Source organism: Sinocyclocheilus rhinocerous, unplaced genomic scaffold (assembly GCF_001515625.1).
Source record: "Sinocyclocheilus rhinocerous isolate Xijiao unplaced genomic scaffold, SAMN03320098_v1.1 scaffold425, whole genome shotgun sequence".
Classification (NCBI taxonomy): domain Eukaryota; kingdom Metazoa; phylum Chordata; class Actinopteri; order Cypriniformes; family Cyprinidae; genus Sinocyclocheilus; species Sinocyclocheilus rhinocerous.
In genome coordinates, this window is record NW_015659918.1 from 342,973 (window position 1) to 368,443 (window position 25,471).

The 25,471-nt window shown below is 37.7% G+C and overlaps 1 protein-coding gene across 1 annotated transcript in view; it reads right to left on the reverse strand.

Annotated features, from left to right (window-relative positions):
• The window catches only part of LOC107724264 (neuroligin-4, X-linked-like), a 109,355-nt gene that overhangs the window by 64,348 nt on the left and 19,536 nt on the right, over positions 1 to 25,471 (reverse strand). Inside the window, exon 4 of the mRNA XM_016533106.1 lies at positions 13,313 to 13,465. Coding sequence (XP_016388592.1) covers positions 13,313 to 13,465 — 153 coding nt within the window. The remainder of the gene's footprint in view (positions 1 to 13,312; positions 13,466 to 25,471) is intronic.

Sequence of the window (25,471 nt, forward strand, 5' to 3'; positions counted from 1 at the left end):
ATCCCACCAAAATCCGTTGCCATGACTTATTGCGAGAGGCAAAAGGTTACGTTTTAGCCGCATAACATTGGTTAATGGAAACGCCGTCATTTCGCAATACTTTTTTATCGACATTCAGAAAATATCGCCAAAGTTTTGCGCAAATCTGTAATGGAAACGCGCCTATAGAGGACACCTGCCAGCCTTCCAGGGGGATTGGGTTGGCATCTATGTAATGATTCACAGAGTATACTACTGTATGTCAGCTGCTATCATGTGCAATCAAGTATTTTATTTTGAAACTACTTTCAAGAATCGTTTGTGATTTGTGATGCTCATTCTCAACCCAACAGTCATATTGGCTTCACACTGGACTAACCATTGTGTTGTAATTTTAGGCATGTTCATTTAAAATTATTATTAGGGCCAAGCACCGAAGGTGCTCAAGCACTTATTGTATCTGTCTGTTTTCTTCTTCTTCTTCTTCTTCTTCTTATTCTACTCTGGAAGTCTATGTCAGCTCATAGAACCGCTTGCAGGAAAGTGATGCATAGATAGAGGACAGTCTTAATATTAACCACTGCAAATTTGGAGTCTCTATCTAAAACTCTCTAGCGCCACCAACAGGCCAAATTTGCACTCAAGTTTCCACTAATAACTTTTGAACCGTAAGGTCCCTGGCTGATTCCTTGGCTCATGTCTAGTCGAATGCATACCAAAATTTAAATTTCTATGGGTCAAGACTTTTCGCAATTTTGAATTTTCCAAAAAATCTACTTTTTCAAACTCTCCTTAGATGGTTTCTCCATATTTTCACCAAAATTGGCTCAGATCATCTTCAGAGCATTCTGGCAAAAAGTTATCAAAAGCTTTTTGATATACCAAACTGTTTTCGTAAAGCATGTTAACGAATTTGACAAAGTTTGTGTGAAAATGGTCATGAGGCTATATCTCTGCAAGACTTTAGCGGATTTTAAAAAGCGGGAAAGAAAGTCATGTGAAAGTCATGAGAAAGTCATCAATGTGTGGAGAACTGTACAAACTGTTTTGTAACTGGCTGCATGTAGATTGCAGTTGAGAGCCCTCTTCAACCCCACTTACCGGTATAACAGTAAATTAACTGACACAAACAATTTAGTGTCCTTAAATGACTCATGCCAAGTCAAGGTCATGTCATTACATGTTTACATGATTTTTCCCGTTATGCCTCATTATCTCGCTCCCTAGTTCTTTTTTGTCAGTGCTCTCCATGTGATTGTAATTTCAAGATTTAATGCCCTACACAATTACATCCTCCATCCCGTGGCATTGCTATGCGCAGTTCAAAACAAAAACAAGCAAACAGCACATTTGCATCTGAATGTGTGCAGGGCAAAGAGTTCCACATCTCCCCAGGCACAGCAGCCCAAAACAGGGTAAGCGTGACTGAACACGAGGCTTGAAGTCAGGAAGTCGTGGCCTAATGGTTAGAGAGTCAGACCCGTAACCCAAAGGTTGCGGGTTTGAGTCTCGTACCGGCAGGGATTGTCGGTGGGGGGAGTGAATGTACTGCGCTCTCTCCCACCTTCAATACCACGACTGAGGTGCCCTTGAGCAAGGCACCGAACCCCCACGTGCCGCAGCAAAAATGGCTGCCCACTGCTCCGGGTGTGTGTTCACGGTGTGTGTGTGTTCACTGCTGTGTGTGTGCACTTTGGATGGGTTAAATGCAGAGCACTAATTCCAAGTATGGGTCACCATACTTGGCCACATGTCACGTCACTTTGAACCAGCCGGAGAGGCAGCGGCCAGATTCATATTAACCCTTTGCCCTCTTGTGCCCCAGCACACTGCATCCTGAGCGACAAGCTGCCATCCACAGCTCTTCAGACCGGTTCATGAAGAAGGTCCAGTTTGAGGGCAAATTGAGCTCCTTGTTTCAGTGTGGAGATATGATAATGCCAGATGATGCCTGTGCATATCTGAAATGAAAGTCAGATGACAGGATGAGGAATGCTGACTGATGTCTGCAGGTCCATAAACAGCCATGCACATTTGTTTGATCTAGTTTCTTATCTTATTATTGCAGGGCTGGGCAAAATTCTGAATTTAAGAACAGGCTGAATCCAGGAGTTGAAATATGAATCGAATTAGCTGCACGCTACAGCATGTTTCCACAGGAACTGTAGTTTCATTTGGAATTTACTAAATTGCAATTTAAATAAATTCAGGAAATGGAATTGTATTTATTTATTCCTTGTTTATATCCATCTGCAAGGCCTACATGAAAAAAAAAAGAAAACTAAAAATGGGACCATCTAGATTAACTGGTTTTATTTAAGTCAAAATATGATTTAATATTGCTAAATGTATTAATTTATAGCATCAAAACTGTGTGTTAAATCATGTAGAAATAGCTCTTTAAGGTAACAGCTGCATGTTACCGCTGCATGTTATCGAAGTTTCCACAAAAATGTAAGCAGAATAACTGTTTTCAATAATGTAATAATAATGTTTCTTGCACAGCAAATTAGCATATTAGAATGCTTTCTGAAGGATCATGTGACACTGAAGACTGGAGTAATGGCTGCTGAAAATGTATCTTTGCATCACAGGAATAAATTACATTGTACAATATATTAAAATAGAAAACAGTTCAAACTGCAGTATTACTGTTTTACTACAGTTTTATATATGCAATAAATAAATGCAATAAATCCATCTTTATATATGCAATAAAGGCAACCTTGGTGAGCATAATATTATATAATCAATCAATCAATCACACTGGTCCCAAACTTCTGAACAGTAGTGCACAATTAAAAAAATTAAAAATAAAAACCCGGGAACTGCAGTTTTATTTGGAATTTACTGAATTTCAATTTATAGAAATTTAGGAAATTGAATTATATTTATATATTCCTTATTTATTCATCTGCAATGCCTACATGGACAAATATCAAATTGAAATTGGAACATTAACATTAACTGGTTTTATTTAAGTCAAAATATTATTTAATATAAATCACACTGGTCCCAAACTTCTGTATAGTAGTGCACAATAAAAAAGCACCATACTTAAAGCTAAAGACAGTAGAGCTGAGTACACAATAATGTGTTTTCCTTTTCACAAATAAAAAGTACTTCCCATTATAATTATTATATAATGCCTGTTACGGGGCTGACGAGACGTGAGACGTGTGGATCCATATGCAAAGCTTTATTTAGCAGAAGACAGAGACGTGGTCATCACAGGCAGGGTCAAACACTGGCAAACAGGTATATGGCGGGCAAAACACAAGAATAGTCACAGGACTAGCGTAGGTCACCGATGAGCAGACAGAATCACAGGGGCGAGACGAGAGGGGGAAATCCAAGAAAACAGGCAAAGATCAAAAACAGGCAAGGCAAGGCAAAACAAGGAAAACACGGAGACTCGGAAAGGGGTACAGGCTAAACAATACTCAGCAGAGAAATGTGGTTAGAGTGGGTGTTATATAGTGAATGAGGTAATTAGAAACAGCTGTGTGCAATGAGTGCAATCAGGGCAGTGTGCAAATTGTGCAAAGCATGATGGGAAATGTAGTCCGGGGTGCTATGCAACAGTTTGTGTAGTGCGAGAGTCAATGTAAATGGAAAGGGTGACATCTGGTGGTGAATAAACAGAAGTCCATGGACTGAATTCGTGACAATGCCCATTATAACACTGGCTTTACAAAAAAAAAAAAAAAACCTTTACAATGGAAGCCAAACAGACATCCACACTTTATAAGGGCATAACTGGGACTGATCATTTTAGTCTGTATTCTTTAAAGGTTCTTAAGACAAAGGATATTGTAAAATCTAAATCTTTATCAATAATGACTAAAGACATTCTATAAAGTCTTTTTTTTTTCAAAAATAATTTAGATAAAATACAGCAAGCATATTTAATGTTTGAAAGAGTCAAGTGATACAAGGTAAAATTACAAAATGGAGGAATTTCAACAAGTGGCTCTCAATGTAGCCTTCCTTATCAGAGCTGCCAGACCCTCTCACAGGACCATGATGATTCAAAATGTCTGAATAATCACTACAAAAGAGCTTGCATCATCCGCAGAGGATTCTGATCATTTATATAAATCCTAGAGGTTTGCGTTTCTAAAAGCCATTAGAGGTATGTGTTTGTGTGTCAAAAGGGAAACGTCAGTCGGGGCTTGATCTGTCTTTAATTAGGTTTTGTTTTTATTCTTTTGGTACAGGCAAATCAGCTTTCTCACCCGCCTTGGGCATCAGTGCCATTCAAAGGAGGTTGTTTGCTTATTGTTTGTGTTCTGAGCTGATTGTAATAGGAAGACGTTAACCAGCACTGTATGCGCTGCATGTGTCATGCTTTGAAGACTCCCCTCAGGCAGTCACCTCAACTTCTCAACCTAAACCTCCTTCCTCATCTATCCTATCCTTTGCATTTTTTAAAACATTTTTTTTTATCAATAAAGTACAGAAATTACATAGAATAGAGGGGGGGGGGGGGGAGCAACAAGAAAATCAGTTCTTACTAATTATCAGGGGCAGAATACACTGTAAATGTGCTGAACTGCAACTGTTACCATTATTTAGATATTTCTGCCTGATTTAACCCATTAAAAATATCAAATATAGTTTTGTTGGTATACATTAAACTGAAAAATCAAATTTCCCCTCGATCTTTTGACATATAACAGGTCAATGTACTATAAAAAAAAACATCCTGTAAGTTTCAAAACTCAAAATGTTCTTGTTTGTTTAAAAAACATCTTTTATTGAAACCAAGCTCAGAAAACAACTCGTTTTGGAATGTGCCACTTTATGATGTAATAGTGTGACTAAGCACCTCCTCCACAGGAGAAGATCAACGCCTGCTTCTACATCACTGCCTCTTTAGCCCCGCCCACTGATACGCAATTGTAGGACGAGGAGAGGAAATACTATAGAGCGATGCAAACACAGGATTACTCCATCAGCAGAACCATACAGATGATAAGATTACAAGACACTGTGTAGTGTACAGTAAGTTGTGAAAAATAGTATTTGAATTGCCTTCCTTGTGATCCTTACATATCTAAATCGCATGTTGCCTCATGTCGCGAATCAGTTCCTCTCCAGATCGCGTCAGTGAAACACTGTTTGTTTGTTTGCTTTACTTTGCTGCGGATTCATTTTTAAACAAGACAGTATGATGCAGGCTTTTCAGAGAGACCGAAAGTAAACGATGATGCAGTGCCGAGTCTGACTCGAGTGGATCCAACAGTAATGTGTTTTTACCATTATTGCATTGTCTGTTCCAGACCGTTTGATATATACTGAGTATTTATACGTTTTTAACCCAAATGACCCATGCTGTCTTCAGAGTATGTCACAGGAGCATACATCTGTTATTTTAATAAGCTAAACTGTTAGCCAATCACAAAAGAGGGTGTTTACTTGTGAGTCTTGAATGAGCCCCGCCTATAAAAACAGACCGTTCTGCAGAGAGGCTCAAAAACAGGATATAAGCCTATTACTTCTAAATTATGATTTAAATTGTGCTTTGCTTGACAACATGTCCTTTCACCTGTCGATATTTCAGTGTTTCCTCTTACATATGCTCAGCGAAGGCATCATATATGCCATTTGGAATTGCATTACATACTGGAAACACACGTACTGACAGACAGATGCTTTCAAATGCTCACGTGCGCTTTGTGTGTGTTTGTGAGCGTGCTCATGGCTGCGACTGTGCATTTCTCTGTGTATGCAGTTAAATGAACTTGCATCTCCAAATAATTTTATAATGCAAGATTAATGTAAAGACAGTCAGTTATATCTTAAAGACAGGACAAAACATTTGATATGTTGAAACAGATCTGTGCATTAGTATGCATGTGTAACGGATGTCGAATCGGCCAAACACCCGTCCGAAATCATCGTCAGGGGTCCCACATCGAGTGAATGAATGCACCCACAATCTGCAATTATCTTCTTATTTATTCTCACTGTAGTGTCACTCGTTTTCTGAGAGAGAATACAAAAATGCAATAGTACAGGAAATATTGCAGAGTTGCATTCAACTGAAATAAGAAACAAAGTACAAATAAGCTCACTCTTGTTGGGTTTTCTTTGCTGTTTTCAGAGTCTAACCATTCAATACTACAGTTCGTTAGCAACATGTGCCGTTTCCATTAGCAAACCACGAGTCACAGCAATCATCGCTAAAATTGTCGTCACACATGCAAAACATCTAACACACGGTATGTTTTTCTGTTAATATACTAATTACCAAACAGTTACAATCATAGAAATTATATGAACATACAAGAGAGAGAGCAAAAAGACGCGCTTACCCATAGCAGTTTCGCTCATTTTCTGTTGAACTATGGTGGGCACATAGGGACAAAATACTAAACGTCTGCAATATTTTAGCCACCAGGGGGCACTCAAACACCATTTAATTTAGTTTAAACGGGTCCTATTATGCTTTTCCACTTTTTGAATGTTAGTCAGTGTGTAGTGTGTATGTTTGGGCATGAAAAAGATCTTACAAATCTCAAAGTCCACTCCAAAGGGAGATTTTTTTTTTTTTTTTAAATCCCTTTTCAAGAACTGCAACGAACGGCTCGTTTGGACTACAGCGTTTGTTTTCCAGGTTTTGTGATATCACAAAGCGGCCCATTAGAATATCATAAAAATAATTACTGCCTACAGAAATTCGAATGGTTGGGGGGTGGGGAGGGGCGAGGTCGTGGTTAGAACGCTTGGTTGAGTGCATCAGACAAGACGACGAAGAAGAAGTGCTGCTGTAGCCTCAAGTTTTCACAAGTTATTACACATGCACCTGAATAATTATGTATGTAAATATGTATGTTACAATTATGAAAATGTTTTTATAATAAATTTCATACAGTACAATACTGGACAATGATGTAATCTGCAGAATTTACACTTCAATTATGAGACTACAGTGTTTCCCATACATTGAGTGCGGGTGTTTTTATATCACTGTATTTCTGAAGGAAACCGACTGTCTTCAGAAAATTGGATGTCATTTTCATTTAATCTTGCATGTAATGTCTGATAAAGCAGTGATATCACAAAGCGGCCCATTAGAATATCATTAAAATAAATCCCTCCTATGGAAATTCGAATGGTTGGGGGGTGGGGAGGGGCGAGGTCGTGGTGCATCAGACAAGACGACGACGAAGAAGATGTGCTGCTGTAGCCTCAAGTTTTCGCAAGTTATTACACATGCACCTGAATAATTATGTATGTAAATATGTATGTTACAATTATGAAAACGTTTTTATAATAAATTGCTGACTGTACAATACTGGACAATGATGTAATCTGCAGAATTTACACTTCAATTATGAGACTACAGTGTTTCCCATACATTGAGTGCGGGTGTTTTTATATCACTGTATTTCTGAAGGAAACCGACTGTCTTCAGAAAATTGGATGTCATTTTAATTTATTCTTGCATGTAATGTCTGATAAACCAGTGTTTTTTTTTGAGCGGAGCGCTGTTTTGTGTACAGCCGTTACCGGGGAAACCTTGATCTCTACCACTCCAACACTGCATTCCATGCATATATATGCCACCTGGGAAACACTGGACTATGGTATAAAATTAAACTGTATAACAATTTCATTGCAATTCATGTTATAATGTTAGAATTAAATAACAATAAAAATAATACATATGCACTTATCTGTACATAGTAAATGCAGTTATTTTTAAGCGGTTGTTGACATCCTATCTAAAACGTGATTTAGCCAAAAAAAAAACAACAATAATGTTACCACTCTAAAATGTCTTGCAATATCCGTGTGTGCAAAGGTTATGCACGATCCTCTTGTTCAATATTCTCTTGGGCTGAATCTGGATCAAATTGATATGGCAATATTGCCGGAGCAGATGGAACTTGCTGCTTTGGCAAGGGGCGGGGCAGTACTGAAACACCGTTTAAGCTGTTCGCCAATCACAACGCACTGGGACAGCTAACCAATCACATCACATTTCGTTTTTCGGAAGGCGGGCCTTCATCAAACCCGGAAGTAATCGAGCCATTTGTGCAAGGATGGGGAGAAAGTTATTGTAATAATGTAAATTATGTAAAAAATAATGCGTTTTTCGAACCACCAAGCATGAGAGCATGTTCTAATACACCGCCAACACAAATTCAAGACATTGTAAAAGAGCATAATAGGACCCCTTTAAAGCCCAATTTCATGGAATTCAATACTATGAATTATTATAATCTACATTCTCTTTTTGATTCTGTTACACATGCAGCCTATTAGACCTGCCACTGAAGTCATCAGTAATAATAAAACAGCAATAATACTGAGAAAAAGAGAAAAAATCGTAACTGTGTCTGTCTGGAAACTAATGCACTCTCAGATATTCAAAGTACTTTTTGTTTATCTCTTCTTTGTTCCACTTATTTTACTTTATATTTGCTTGTATGTTTTGAATCTATATTTAGATGGTTATAATTCCTAACATGCAATTGTTTTGATTTATTATTAACTTGCGGTTATTTAAAAAAATAGCCTACTTATACAAGTGATTTAATAAAAATGCACAAATAAATTTGATATTCAAAGTCAGTAAACTAATTAATAAGAAAAATATAGATCAATATTTTTTTTGGAATCACATATCTTCCATTTGTTTAATTAATAACAGATATCGGAAGTAAATTATTTACAGATCATTGCAAATACTTTGCTTTAAAAGTACCAAGTGAGGAAAAATAAATAAATACTATACAGAAAAAAAACATCAATATGCATCCATAATCATTTTATTATCACAATGCAGCCCTCTGAATCATAACTGAGTCGAATTGTGAGGTGCCTAGAGATTCCCACCCCTACTAAATAAATAGTGAAACCAGGAGTTTAAAAACACTTTGGAGCATTATTTACATGGGAGGATCGATCATCTCAATACAAGAGCAGATCTGCTCATCTTCACATGAATCAGTTCATGCTGAACTCAAATCTTTTCTTGAAGAATGTGTCTGAAACATGCGCTAACCGGTAGGCCGTGGCTCTTCTATTCCCTGTTTCCCATGTCGTCTGTCCCGTTAAATTCTCTGGCAGCCTCTTCTGTTTGCGGATTCAGCCCTTCCTCTACTAGTGTTGACATGCTATCTTTAATCTACACAATAGTCTGTGATCCCTCACTCCTGTCCAGTCTAACTCTCAACACATTTACCTGCAGCAGTCCTCCACTGACCTCTCCTGCCATTACCTTACATAACCTCTCCTCTCTCTGTTTTTGTGTAAAAGAAATCAAAGTAATTAGAACTACCACATGACCACAACAAACAACTCTGCCTTTCAGCAGTTGGGGACAGCATGACATGCCCACAGACACCCATGCACATTCTCACTGTTGTTTCTGCACCATTATATTGCTATTGCTTAAAATGCGACCCAAAAAAAGCCCTATGTTTCTCATTCGATGTCGCTCCTAATCTCTCTATTTCTCTTCCTCCCACATGCAAGCATTTTAGAGGACCGAAGCCCATTTGGACTTCCTCCCCTGGGCTGTGCATGTCCTTGCCCTGCTGTGGAGACTTTACTCACAGAAGTCTCAGGGAACCTGTAGGAGCCTTCCAGGCCAGACAGACTGACAGAGACAGAAGTGAATAAGATAAAGGCTCCGCAGAGATTGACTCACTGCAGCGTAAACCACTGTCTGTTAAACGACTCAGAGGGTGATTTGGGTGATTTTTTTTAGTGTCTTGCTTGATAGAAGCCAAAGTGAGATTCTGCAGGACTCTCTGCAGTTCAGTTTTACTATAGACTGTAAAATCTCTAGAAGCAGATTTCCGATGTGCATGTCTACTAGAGGTTCAGCAAGAAATCAGTTATACAATTGGCTACATTCACAGTGTCACTGTTTAGAGATGACAACAGTATACTAACAGATCTGAATCAATCAAATTGACCTGTTCATAATTACAGTCCAAATGATGCATGTAACCAATGACCAAAGTCAAAGATGCTGGCTTCTAGATCACTAGAACATCTTAAGACAATCGACACAAAGCTATTTAATAAAAAAATAACAATAATCCAAACACTTTCCATATACAATTTTTTAAATATACACTATATATTTTTTTTGTCTTAAGTTTTTACGTTTTAAATTTTAAACAGTAGTGTATCTTTACCTTATATAAAAAGTATTACTTTATTTATTTTATTTATGTATTTTTTATTTTTTTATTTATGAAGCAGCACAACTGTTTTCAACATTGATAATAATAGGAAAAGTTTATTGAGCCGCAAATCAGCATATTATAATGATTTCTGAAGGATCACGTGACACTGAAGACTGGCTGCTGAAAATTTTGCTTTGCATCACAGGAATAAATTACATTTTAAAATATATTCAAATAGAAAATGGCTATTGTAAATTGTAATAATATTTCACAATATTACTGTTTTACTGTATATTAAATAAGTGCAGCCTTGATTACCTTTCATTCATTCATTCATTTGTTTATTCATTCATTCGTTCATTCATGCATGCATTCATTCATTCATTCATTCTTTCATTCATTCATTCATTCATTCATTCATTCATCTTATTTTTCAATTGATGGCTGGAACAAGAGTCCTTCAAATATTTAAAGGGATAGTACACCCAAATATAAAAATACACGTCGCCATTTATTAAAACCTGTGCATTTCTTTCTTCTGTGCAGCATAGAATATATTTTGAAAAATGTCTTAGTTTGGAAGTCAATGGGAAAATGGTTTGGTTGTTTACCAACATTATTCAAAATATTGTGTGTGTGTGTGTGTGTGTGTTCAGCAGAAAAAAATAAATCATATTTGTAACAACATGAGGGCAATTACAGTAAATGATGACTCAATTTTTTTGGGCTGAATTATTGGACTAGTTCACAAAAAAAATAAAAAAAAATAATAATAATAATATTATTTGAGATCATAGAATCCGCTTCATGACCAAATTGTGTCTGAACATAACAGTATTTAAGACCGTATAAAAAAAAAAAAATCAGAATTGACAACTGTTTTATGCTGCTATGTGAACTTAATTTAGTGATGCATACATAAATACCTCATTATGACAAATCGGAATAAAGTTTCCCATAATGCACTGTGATGAAGAGTTAGAAACAGACCCATTCTGTTGTATTATGAAGCATATCAGCAATCTGCTCACGTTGCCATGTGAGAGAGAGAGAGAGAGACAGTCATGTGCCAGTGACACATCTCAGTTCATTCTAACAGCCTCCACTGGATCATCGGCAGGCCACATGTACCCCACTGCAGATGAAGACATTACTATGAAAGAACACACACAGTTACAGATGTGCATTCAACAGAAAATGCACATCCGTACAAATGCATGCCCACATACCCTATACAACATTATTATAAATAGACGCCCATGCAGTCGTATTACTTCCCACATGATTATGACACTAACAACCCTGTTATGCATACCACGTTGTCGCTGTATCTATCTTAAATGTATCTACATATTGGTCAGTCACACATTTGTTCTCTAACTAGCTCATTCCAGAGAGGAGAGCATGACTTTCTGCAAACAGTATTTTCATACCGGAATGCTCCTCTCACCCTTGGCTAATCAGTGAGCATGTGTCTAAAAGCCATGGATAAAGCCATTACAACACTAGGTCTAAAAACAGCTGAGAAGAAAATCTGTCTCGCTGGTGGCGGACTGGGCATGGGCCAACTAGACAACAGTCTGTGCAGTGCACACACACACACACACACACACACACACACAGATGCTGCCACCAAGATACCTCAGAGGTGTTAACATATGACTTTTGTCATAGAGAAAGAGCTCTCGCTCTCTGGAGAGGCGGTACAAAAGGGAAACGATCCTGCAATTTTACATGCTTGGGAACATGTTCCAATTTCACTCAATTACCCTCCATCTAGGACTCTGCTTTTCACTGCCACCACACTTCAAACTGCTCTCCATAAAGACGGAGACAGACAGGTACTTTAGAATATCTCCATCACCTTCATGCTGAACACTGTCAGGCAGAGAATCAGAAACACTTTTAACAAAGGCCTCGCTCGCACTCTCTCACTCCTGTCCTCAGTCTTACAGCCACTTTCCTCCCTTTCCCCCAACTACTGTCTTTTTCCTGCAGTGCACACTTTTGCAGTAGACCTATACCCTTTCCTCCAACACATCTAAATATAACCAGCCTCACAAAGAGCTTTGGCTGATAATGAGTTATAATAAGAGTTGACGTGACGGATTGTGAATAAAACTTTGATCTTTTTTTAATATTTACCCACCACATTCAATAAGAGAAGTAACAATCTGAAAGAATGAGATTCTTAAACATAAATTATTAGTCATACTACATCCGACTGAAACATAACTGTATTGCAGTGAAAGTTGAAAAAGAGTTTATGAAATCCAAAGTGGACTTTAAAAGTTATTAGACAGCACAGATTCTGAATTGATGACTAGTCATGTAGCAGCATATCTCTCTCTCTCTTTTAGAAAGTACTAAATTTGTCCTCCCCTAGTTTGTGGAAGATACTCATTATTTTTTATGAGGGCAGTTTCGCCTGGCCATTATGCAAAGACAATAAACTATAGCTGGATGTGTAAAACAACATCAGTCGCATTTATTATAATAATTCAATTTTGTTAATTGAAATAAATCTGAAAACAAATCAAATTTAAACAATAGATGAAAACTAAAAACAAATAATCATATAAAATGAGACATTTTGCCTTACTATCTGAAATAAAATGTCTAAGTACTAAATTCACTAACAAAAAAACAAAAAAACAAAAAAATTAAAGCTAAATAGAAATAATAAAGAAACCAAATAAAAATGACAAAAGGCACATACAATTAGAATGTAAACTACAATGAAAATGAAAACTGAAAATATTAAAAAATTGCTTATTCAAAATATTAGTAAATATTATAATAGTATAATAACACTGAAGCACAACAGGTCAAGAACCTGAACTCATTTGGGACTTCTTCCAACAGGAAAACGATTAATAAGCAAATCATAAATACTGCTTGTATTTATAAAAACTTTTACATGTCTTATAAAACGTTTACATAACATCATCTCTTCTTCTTTTTATTCAACAAATAAACAAAATTAAATCTTCATTTTAAACTCTGTGACTTTTAAGCCTATGACCCTTTTATTTCTCAGCTATTCCAAGATCATGAGCCACTTTAACACATGTGTATATCTTCATTATGCGTGTAGGAGGGTGAATATAAAACAGAAGGTCAGCAAGATATTCCATAATTAAAACCATCCACCATTTAATGAAAAACCAATGACTTACCCAGCACTCCCAGCCTATAGTTCAGGGTCACCACGATTACATTTCCATAGCTGGCCAGAATGCTGCCGTCAATCATATTGCCTGTACCTTCCATGTAGGACCCACCATGGATGTACACCATAACAGGTCTCAGCCCATTCTCATCATGGATGTCTGCAGGTAGAAAAAAAAAATAAGATCTTAACATACCGTTAACATTTATATGTTTGTTGAATGACTAAACAACCTTTTTTTTCTCCAGCTGTTAGTGGCCTGACAAAAGCACTGGCAGTTTTTCTCAGTAAATGGACATCAATACAACTCATTAGGTTTTACACTTTGACAATCAATTCCAATAGTAAAATCCCAAATGAGAAGATCAGACAAATATCCCAAATTAAATTGCCTCTTTATACCATTACCAAGGTGCATTTTCATTGAAACTAATCCTACCTCAGTGTGATTCACCTCAAGATGTGGCTCATGCACAGCGAAGTCCGTAATTGCTGCAGATGAGTTGGTTATTTGTGGGTCTCTCTTGTTCTGATTAAAGCCCCTGATTAGTACATGTGTAGGAGGCTGATTATAAAACAGGAGACATGAAGCCCTAGGATGAGGAAGTCTTTGATAGCATTTTACAAATTGCAGGCAGGCTTACCAGACTATAGATTTTTCACATCAGATATCTGATGGTCTTGAACAGAACAGCTGATGCAGATACAGATGTGTCCCTTTGTTTAAACACAATAAAAACACACACTGAGAGTTTCTGGATGAGCGCTCTTACTGCAGACACTAAACATTAATATCAATAAATGCATATTAAGGGAAGCTGTAAACAACTAGCCTATATTTACACCCACTGGCCACTTTATTAGGTACACCTGTTCAACTGCTTGTTAACAAAACCTTCAAATCAGCCAATCACATTGCAGCAATTCAATACATTTAGGTATGTAGACATGGTGAAGACAGTCTGCTGAAGTTCAAACCGAGCATCAGAATGGGGAAGAAAGGTGATTTAAATGACTTTGAACATGGCATAGTTGTTGATACCAGACAGGCTGGTCTGAGTATTTCACAAACTGCTAATTTGCTGGGATCTCTAGGGTTTACAGAGAATGGTTCGAAAAAGAGAAAATATCCAGTGAGCGGCAGTTCTGTGAGCAGAAAATGCCTTGTCAGAGGAGAATGGCTAGACTGGTTCAAGCTGACAGAAAGACAGCGGCAACTCAAATAACCACTCGTTACAACCGAGGTATGCAGAAGAAGATCTCTGAAAGCACAACACGTTGAAACTTGAAGCTGATGGGCTACAGCAGCAGAAGACCACAGCGGGTGCCACTCCTGTCAGCTAAGAACAGTAAACTGAGGCTACAATTTGTATGGACTCACCAAAATTGGACAATAGAAGATTGGAAATAGTTGTCTGGTCTCGATTTCTGCTGCGACATTTAGATGATAGGGTCAGAATTTGGTGTAAAAACAACATGAAAACATGGATTCATCCTGCCTTGTATCAATGGTTCAGGCTGCTGCTGATGTGCTGGTGTTGGGAGATATTTTCTTGGCACACTTTGGGCCCCTTAGTACCTGTTGAGCATTGTTTAAATGCCACAGCCTACCTGAGTATTGTTGTTGACCATGTCTATGGTCAGACCATGATAATGTGCCATGTAACGAAGCTCAGATCATCTTAAACTGGTTTCTTGAACATGACAATGAGTTCACTATACTCAAATGGCCTCCACAGTCACTAGATCTCAATCCAGTACAGCGCCTTTGGGATGTGGTGGAAAGGGAGATTTACATCATGGATTTGCAGCCAACAAATCTGCAGCAATGTCAATATGGACCAAAATATCTGAGGAATGTTTCCAGCACCTTGTTGAATCTACACCATGAAGAAATAAGGCAGTTCTGAAGGCAAAAGGGGGTCCAACCTGGTACAAGCAAGGTGTACTTAATAAAGTGGTCGTGGGTGTATATATACATTCCACAGAGGGAAGAAAGTCATACAGATTTGGAATGACATGAGGGTGAGTAAATGAAAACAGAATTAAAATTTTGGGGTAAACTATCCCTTTAAGATAATTTACTTTTTTAAAGGTGAACAGAAACACCTATCTAACAACGACTTAAAACTGATTCAAATATTCCTCAAAGAAAAAAGAAAAAATACTGGTTACAAGCAAGTCATAACTTTTATTTATTTATTTAATTATTTTTTTTCAGGGTGAATAATCAGTGTGCATCTTTAATTAAGTGTGTTTTAATGCTCTGTGGTTTGCACTGTTATTCTTATTAGGGTAATGTGTATACTAATATTTCATCAAACAGCTTCCTCAGCCTGCTTACAACAGCTGATGGAATGAGAGCTAATGGCTTCAAAAAGGGGTTATGACATTCGGTGTGTGTGTGTGTCTGTTTGCATCCACCTCTGTAAACACACTCACTGCAAACAGCCTCCTCTCAGTGGGAGTGGTATATCTGCATTAGAAACACCCTTGTTGGCTTCTCAGACTGGAGTGGAGTCCAACAGGGGTACGACGTAAGACCCAGAGTAATTGGTATTCAGCCAAAGACACCTCACTGTACTTTGATTATTGGTTTCTGTTGCATATGGCTTCATTAACTGCTCAGAGGTGGTGGACAAACACGCAGACACATACACACACACAGCGTGGTCTGCTGCAGTGCTGGCACAATCCTACAGCGCCTGTGGGCAGGCGAGCAGAATTAAAGGCAAGTCTGTGTATCGTTCTCCCCCGCAAAGGAAAACAGAGAGAAGGAGAGAGAGGGAAACAGAGTGAGAGAGAAAGATAAAGAGAGGGAGAGCTGGAAAACAACCCGTCGTGACAGGTGATTAATCTCGGTCGGGTTCTGAGTGGGCGCCAGGCAGCGCACTAATGCGAGTGCATCTATTTTGCAGCTCTTTGCTGGTGTACAACTTTCAGCGTCGCAGCGCCTTTATTGCGCTGGACCATCAGCAAGGCCATAACCTCCTGTCTAATACTCTGCCTCTCAACCAGGCAGTCTAATAGCTGTGCAAGGGCTTCTCGTTTAGTGGAGATGTTACACAAGCATTGTGTTGATGTTTCACCCTTTTATACCATCTAGGATTACCTATCCTGACCCATTACTACCAATGCTGGCAAAACTTTCCACCCACGTAATTGGAGAGCTCTATTATGGAGAATCTTAACTGACAAGCCTCCACAGTCACTAGATCTCAATCCAGTACAGCGCCTTTGGGATGTGGTGGAAAGGGAGATTTACATCATGGATTTGCAGCCAACAAATCTGCAGCAATGTCAATATGGACCAAAATATCTGAGGAATGTTTCCAGCACCTTGTTGAATCTACACCATGAAGAAATAAGGCAGTTCTGAAGGCAAAAGGGGGTCCAACCTGGTACAAGCAAGGTGTACTTAATAAAGTGGTCGTGGGTGTATATATACATTCCACAGAGGGAAGAAAGTCATACAGATTTGGAATGACATGAGGGTGAGTAAATGAAAACAGAATTAAAATTTTGGGGTAAACTATCCCTTTAAGATAATTTACTTTTTTAAAGGTGAACAGAAACACCTATCTAACAACGACTTAAAACTGATTCAAATATTCCTCAAAGAAAAAAGAAAAAATACTGGTTACAAGCAAGTCATAACTTTTATTTATTTATTTAATTATTTTTTTTCAGGGTGAATAATCAGTGTGCATCTTTAATTAAGTGTGTTTTAATGCTCTGTGGTTTGCACTGTTATTCTTATTAGGGTAATGTGTATACTAATATTTCATCAAACAGCTTCCTCAGCCTGCTTACAACAGCTGATGGAATGAGAGCTAATGGCTTCAAAAAGGGGTTATGACATTCGGTGTGTGTATGTGTCTGTTTGCATCCACCTCTGTAAACACACTCACTGCAAACAGCCTCCTCTCAGTGGGAGTGGTGTATCTGCATTAGAAACGCCCTTGTTGGCTTCTCAGACTGGAGTGGAGTCCAACAGTGGACGGCGTAAGATCCAGAGTAATTGGTATTCAGCCAAAGCCACCTCACTGTACTTTGATTAGTGTTTTCTGTTGCATATGGCTTCATTAACTGCATAGAGGTGGTGGGCAAACACGCAGACACATATACTCACACACACACACACACACACACAGCATGGTCTGCTGCAGAGCTGGCACAATCCTACAGCGCCTGTGGGCAGGCGAGCAGAATTAAAGGCACGTCTGTGTATCGTTCTCCCCCGCAAAGGGAAACAGAGAGATGGAGAGAGAGGGAAACAGAGTGAGAGAGAAAGAGAAAAAGAGGGAGAGCTGGAAAACAACCCATCGTGACAAGTGATTAATCTCGGTTGGGTTCTGAGTGGGCGCCAGGCAGCGCACTAATGCGAGTGCATCTATTTTGTAGCACCTTTATTGCGCTGGACCATCAGCAAGGCCAGAACATCCTGTCTAATACTCTGCCTCTCAACCAGGCAGTCTAATAGCTGTGCAAGGGCTTCTCGTTTAGTGGAGATGTTACACAAGCATTGTGTTGATGTTTTACCCTTCAATACCAGTCTAGGATTACCTATCCTGACCCATTACTACCAACGCTGGCAAAACTTTCCACCCACGTAATTGGAAAGCTCTATTATGGAGAATCTTAACTGACAAACTTGACCCAGTAGAAGCAATTTAGGTACTAATTTCATGGGCTCTTTCCAAGAAAACAATTTAAATCATTCATCGCCACAGCTATTGGAAGGAGAACTATCCAGAAACACATTACAAGAATGGAGTGCTGCCATGAACTTGTTTAGAGTAGATGCCGATACACATCTTAAGGCTCTTCACAGCAAAACTCATAGATCAAGGAGACATATTGGAGGGGCTGTTAGCAGAGAAGGCAGCACATCTATGCACATTCTACATCCCAGGTGTGTTGAAACTCAACTGGCATCAGAAAGCTGCGGAGTTGGCAAACATTTTGGCCTTTGGGATTGATGAGTTAGGGACTGCTCACCCAGAATGAGTTCTTACATGCAAAAACAGCTACTGCAGATGCAGTGGAAAGGAACCAAACATCTTGTTTTTAAAAGTGAACTTCATTTCAATCATTTCTTTCATTAATGCATTTGGCAGAAGCTTTTATCAAAAGAAAAATCATTATTGGTCTTCATTTTATCAGTTCATGCACTCCCTGGTAATTTGAACCACTTTGAGTTACCAGCTCTACAGTTTTGCTCTACAGTTTGAGCAACATTAACTTTTAACTTGCACATTCTTATGACAGATTGTACAAGATGTCTAATGACAAGTCGCATTAAGTCGTACAATCTGAACTGTATGACAACTTACAGCTTTTATAGAGTTGTTCCCTGTTACAAACTTGGTTAAAGGGATAGTTCACCCTAAAATGAAAATTCTGTCATTGTTTACTCACCCTTATGTCATTCCAAACCTAAGACTATTTTTAATATTCTCTCATTACTTTTGTCCATACAGTTGTTGTCATGAGTTTTCACTCCCCTTGCAGAATATGCAAAATGTTCATAATTTTCACAAATTAAGAGGGATCATGAAAATTGCCTGTTATTTTTTTTGTATTATTTAGTACTGTCTTGAATAAGCTATTTCACATAACAGATGTTTATATATGCTCCACAAGACAAAATAATAACTGAATTTATAAAAATTACCCCATTCAAAAGTTTACATACCCTTAAATCTTAATCTGTGTGTCATTTCCTGGATGATCCACGACTGTGTTTATGTTTTGTAATAGTTGTTCATGAGTCCCTTGTTTGTCCTGAACAGTTCAACTGCCTGTTGAATGATCAGGGTAAATTGTCCTTATTTGTCTTCTGGGAAACATGTATGTATTTATGTAGCTTCTGAAGTGCAGTACTAAATGAAAAAATATATGATCTTTAATCAAAATAAGAAAAATCATCATCCTGTTCAAAAGTTTACTCCCCCGGCACTTAATGCATCATGTTGCTTTCTTGAGCATCAGCAAATGTTTTCACCTTTTGTAATTGTTATGTATGAGGCCCTCAATTGTCCTCAGAGTGAAAAGATGGATCTCAAAATCATACAGTCTCTGCTGGAAAGTGGTCAAATATGCAGTAGATGCTGGAAAACCGAAGAATGTGCAGGAGCTGGAGGATTTTTCAGAAGAACAGTGGGCAGTTGAAATGCTCAGGGCAATCAAGGGACTCATGAACAACTATCACAAAACATAAAAACAGTCGTGGATCATCCAGGAAATGACACACAGTATTAAGATTTAAGGGTATGTAAACTTTTGAATGGGGTCATTTTTTATAAATGCAGTTATTATTTTGTCTTGTGGAGCATATATAAACATATGTTATGTGAAATAGCTTATTCAAGACAGTACTAAATAAACAATTTTCATGATCCCTAATATTTTGTGAAAATTATGAACATTTTTCATAGTCTTCAAGAGGTATGTAAACTTATGAGCACAACTGTATTCAGTTTATTTCTTTATCCATTCCTGGTAGTGGTTGTGCTAGTTACTTGTCTATGTTTTTGTTAATAGCATGTGTTTTATTATATTTCTGTCTTCATTGTGTTGATGATAGAGTAAGTAATCAATCCTGATTGTTTTTTACTGTTAAGGTGAACTTACTTCTTCTGCCACTCTCTGACCAAAACTCGCAACATTAATTTGGTGTCACGTCTGAGAACCACTATACAACTAACTCATGAGACAGAGTTTGCAAGACACAACATGACTGCTAAAGATATCCTTCTACAGCATGTTTGCATAGAAGAACAGCCCAGGCAGAGGCAAGAACGTTTCCTGTGTGAACGGTCCTTTAGGCGTCCACTCTGAGCCCATCCTGGCAGTGCCAAGAGTTTCACTGCTTAGATGTTATAAAAGTTCCCTTTCTTGTTTTGTCCGTGGAACTGTGCTGTGACAAGAATATGTAGGTAGAGAGGATGAGAGAACATGAAAGACAGAAATAAAATAAAAGGGAAAGATATAGAGAGAGCAAGACTGTCAGAGAGAAAGAAAGAAAAGGGAGGAAGGAACGAAAGGAGAGACTGAGTGGGGTGACTCCGCAGTGCACACACCCTGGACATTCATCATTGCCAGGACAGGCCGGGGAGGATAATATATTCCCTCATGTGCTGCACGGCACTGCACACATTACTCATCTTTATACAGGGCAAGAAGGAGAGAGAAAGAGCTAAATTCTTCATTAGACTCAACAGTTCTTATAAAAAAAAAATAGTTCACCAAAAAATGCAAATTCTGTCATCATTTTCTCGTCCTCGTGTCATCCTAAACATGTATGACTTCTATGGAACACAGAAGGAGATATTTAGCCACTATTTTCCACAAAGCTTCTACAGGGCTTCAAAATGGTCACAAAAGCACTGTAAAATATACTGTATAAGTATATATATAATACAGTAAAAGAAAAATCATGCTTTTGAAATAAGTCTCTTATGCTTAACAAGGCACCATTAATTTGATCAAAAATATAGTAAAAAGTGTATTGTGAAATTATTTTAACAATTAAAAAGAAAACATTCTTATTTTCTATTAGAATATATTTTAAAATGTAATTTATTCATGTGATGCGAAGCTAAATTTTCAGCAGCCACTACTCCAGTCTTCAGTGTCACATGATCCTTCAGATCAGATTAAAAAAATAAAATAAAAAATAAATAAATAAATAAAAACGTTATGTTCCACTGAAGAAACGAAGTCATACAGGTTTTGAAAGATGAGAAAATAATGATCAAATTTTCATTTGTGAATAATCTATTCCCAGAAGTGTTAGTAGGGAAGGATGGCTGTTAATGACCATGCAGTCTGTGCAATGCTGAGCTGTTCAGTCAGTCTGTTCAGCTGTAACACAGAATTATAATGCACAATACAGGGCAGGCACACCAGCGAAAACATAGCTGCAATATATCATTAAAGGCAATTGCATGCCGATTTCTGGCCTCATATCAAGCCGAAGTCAACTGTGGCTTCTGGACATGCACCGTATTTTATATTCGTGTACTGCTACTGTGTCTCAAATGAAAGCTTTCAACATCAACCTTTAATAAAACTGTTAAAGTAATGCCGTAGGCCCTTCATTCAGAGCCCATGTTAACCAATTAAGGCATGGTTGACAAGTGATATTCTTTCACTCGTTCATTTCCAAACTAAAGCTCTTTCTTTCTGTACAGGCTGAGCCTAAAGATTGTTATCCTTTTAAAGGGACTACAGACTGAAAAAAAAAAACAGCTTTCTCTTTCATTTTTATGCATTTAAAGAGCCTTTCTTGGTGAGTTTTTAAAGGTGGCAGGAAATTGCGGAGGCTGGTGCATTGCTGTAGGGTGATTTTGCAGGGGAGTCTTATGGCATAGGTACAACCTCAAGGGAGCCAGGAAAAGTAATTCATCGCTACTGCAGATGTTCACACAGACAGAGAGCATTGATCCTGCCCTTCTGAAAACACCATCTTTGTCTCTTCAGAACAAGAAGCGTTTGGTGGGGGTACTTACAGGACTCAACACTGTATCTTTTTAAAGCAGCTTGATTTAAAAATGCAGAGATTAACTAGGCATTTGTAAATGTTAATATGCCATCTGGACAACTCAGTCCAAAGTCCAAGGCTCTTCATTTATAGCTGACATTATTATTATTATTATTATTATTATTATATATTTTCTTTTAATTACATTAAGTTCACTCTTTGGCACCTGATGACAAACATGACCACGCACAAATAATTGGCAGGTAGAAAACACCTTAAAATGTCCAGATAAAAGTAAGCATCATTCATTTAAATAAATGAATGAATTAAAACAATATTAAGCTATATGGCACATACGAAAATTATAGGCAAACTATAAATTACTTGAATTTTAAATGAATTGGATTTCATAGTCTTTCTGCTAAACCCAAAGAAAATGTTTAACAGTTTATAAGGAAATTTTACAAGGTATCTTTTTTTTTTCTACCCACAGTAAAAGTACTGTTAGGTGACCTTTTTTTTTTCAACACCATAGCAACACTATATACATATTTATTATTATTTAGGGAACACTATTCACTATTAACTAGTTGCTTATTAGCATGCATAACACAATGCCTAAACATAACTACTACAGCAACTACCTTACTATCAATAAGTGGCAAATTAGGAGTTTAATGAGGGAAAACTCTGTGTTCCCTAATCTAAAGTGTTGCCAATATTTTACTGTTAAAAACTATAAGAAACTAAGGTAACACTTTAGTTTAGGGTCAAATTCTCACTATTAACTTGCTGCTTATTAGCATGCATATTACAAGCATATTGGCTGTTTATTAGTATTTATAAATACATATTAATGCCTTATTCTGCATTACTATTACTGCATTTTAGATCCCTTAATCATACTTTACACCTAAACTTAGCAACTACCTTACTAACTATTAATAAGCAACTAATTAGCTGTTTATTGAGCATAGCAACACTATATACATATTTATTATTATTTAGGGAACACTATTCACTATTAACTAGTTGCTTATTAGCATGCATATTACTAGAACAATGGCTGTTTATTAGTACTTATAGAGCACATATTAATATTTTATTTTGCATGACAATATTGTAGATTCCTTAAAGGGATAGTTCACCCAAAAATGAATATTACTCCATGATTTACTCACCTTCAACCAATCTACTGAAACGCCAATCTCTCATGAACGAGAGTACAACAGTTAGTGGAAGCTATGATTACGGCTTATAAAGTTTTAAATATGGATATTTTTCTTACACAAACACATTGATTAACTTCAGAAGGCCTTTACTACCCCCCCCGGAACCGTGTGGAGCTCAGTCACCATCCAGGATAATTACCCGATCACAGTCACCTGAGTTCTGATCACCCGCACCTGCTGTCACCAATCAAGCCACACTACAAATACACACACAGCACAGCCACTCACTGTCCGGTCTACCGTTCACTCCTACGAACTACTCTGGACTCCCTCTGCCCAAAATCTCCTAGAACGAATTACCTGCTGTTCCTCCCACGATCCTCCAACGACTCCGTGGAAACGGCTCCACGATCTCCAACGTAACCGGCATACGATCCTCTCCATCAGAACTCAGATAAGCACCCTGGAACCATTCACTGTGTTGACATTCACCTGCCTTTAACTCACCTATTCCAGTCATCCACTTACCAAGTCAATAAAACCATCCTGTTTTGCACTTATCTGTTGTGTCTGGCCTTGCTTTGTGACAGCAGTTATAGGTGTTCAGCCCAAAATGGAAATTCTGCCATTATTTATTAACTCTCATGTCGTTCCAAACCTGTATGACTTTCTTTCTTCTTTTTTTTTTTTTTTTGTCCATACAATGGAAGTCAATATTCTTCAAAATAGTTTGTATTCATCAGATGAAAGAAAGATTTAGACTGACATGGGGGTGAGTAAACAATGAAAATTTAGATTTTTGCGTGTGAACTAATTCTTGAAATTAACTATTGACGTTGACAATTTTACCATTATGTGTTCACACGATCGCAGAAGGAGTACCATCTATTTCAACAAAGTTTGTGAGCAATTGTATTCAGATTATTGCCCAAGCTGAACCTTGTAAAAGAACAAAAATAAAATCTCAAAAATGCTTCTTGTAGTATTTCCCCAGCTGGCTACAAACACATGTTTGCTCTCTTCCATACTGATACAGGTATCAGAGGGCAATCAGAAAGTACAACATGTCTGGACAGCAGCAATCAATGATCGCACACATCACTCAGAGATCATGACAGCTGACTCCTCGCCAGCCACAAACCACAGTCAGATCCACTACAGCAATCTATCAAACGTGTCAAGAGAGACCACTAGTTCCTGTGCCCAATACAGATCAATTAAATTATCATATATGTATTACTGACATGCCTCTATGTTGCTCTGAGACGTATACAGCATCCATCAACACAGCTCTACCCTTTCTCAGCACCTTATAATGCATTGTGTATTACAAAATACTATATGTCCAAGTGTAATTGGATGCAAAAGAGCAAGCCGTTAATGTTACAGCAAAAAGAGTTTCTTCAACACAGCATCTGAGAGGAGTTACAAATGAACAGATTTCCACTGTCAAAACAACACAGGTTAGTGCTCATGCTCCACCGGGCAATGAAGGAAAAACAATGGCAAAACTGAGAAAAAAAGGGAAACATGACTGTTTAATAATTTCTTTGAGGAGGAGAGAAAAAAAAACATGCAGACTTTCGTCAACCGTCTTTCACTTTGCAGCACTGGGAGAAGGTAATGTTTATGTGAGAACGTGTTATTTTATGGATGTTCTTGTATTTCCTGCAGAGGTAAACATTAGCCTTTTCACACAGTCCTTCAGCTCTGTGCTAGGAATCGCCAAAGAGGAAAGAGGTGTCAAAAAGATGTGCTTATGATGGTGCACTTCGATGGCCAAAAAAGGTAAGAACAAAATTAAATCAATTTAAAGAATTCATTAAAGAAAAAGAAAAAAAAAACTGGTTTCGCTTTCATGCAGGTTTCAGGCTGGAATCTCTACTTTTTGTTGTTTAAAAAATGGAAAAATAGATGGAAAAATACCTTTATTTTCGCCACCCTCATTATTGGTGAAATCATCGCCTTTGACTGTGCTGGCTCCTACTGTCAACAACAGGGGAAAAGCAAAGAGGATAAATGGGGGAACAGATTTTAAAACAGCAGCTTAAATATTAAATGAAAATCATTTCCAAAATGATTTATTTCAAGTTTGAAGAAAATCTGGTGAAAACAACTATTGTAACACAATGGGGATCAGTCATTACAGCTTGGAAATATGTTTCTAAATTAATAAATATATTTTGTAGATAATTGCATTTTGGTGTGCAAATGAGGGGGAGAATAAAGTGGCTAAAAAAATGCAAAATGAGCATCAGGATTTTGGTGTTTCTGTAAATGACCTTGTTTCATTACATAAGCAACACTGTGTGGTAACATTGGCTCACACTGAGAGATCATACAGGTTCCAAAATTTCTTCAGTTAATAGAGGATTGTGGGATGTCAAGATGTATAAACAAAAGCAAGTAGCATGTAAACCACAAGGGTGTGAACAACACACCCACCATGCTGGGTCATAAGCACTACACAACAGGGATTATGAGTTTGGACTGTAAAAAAAAAAAA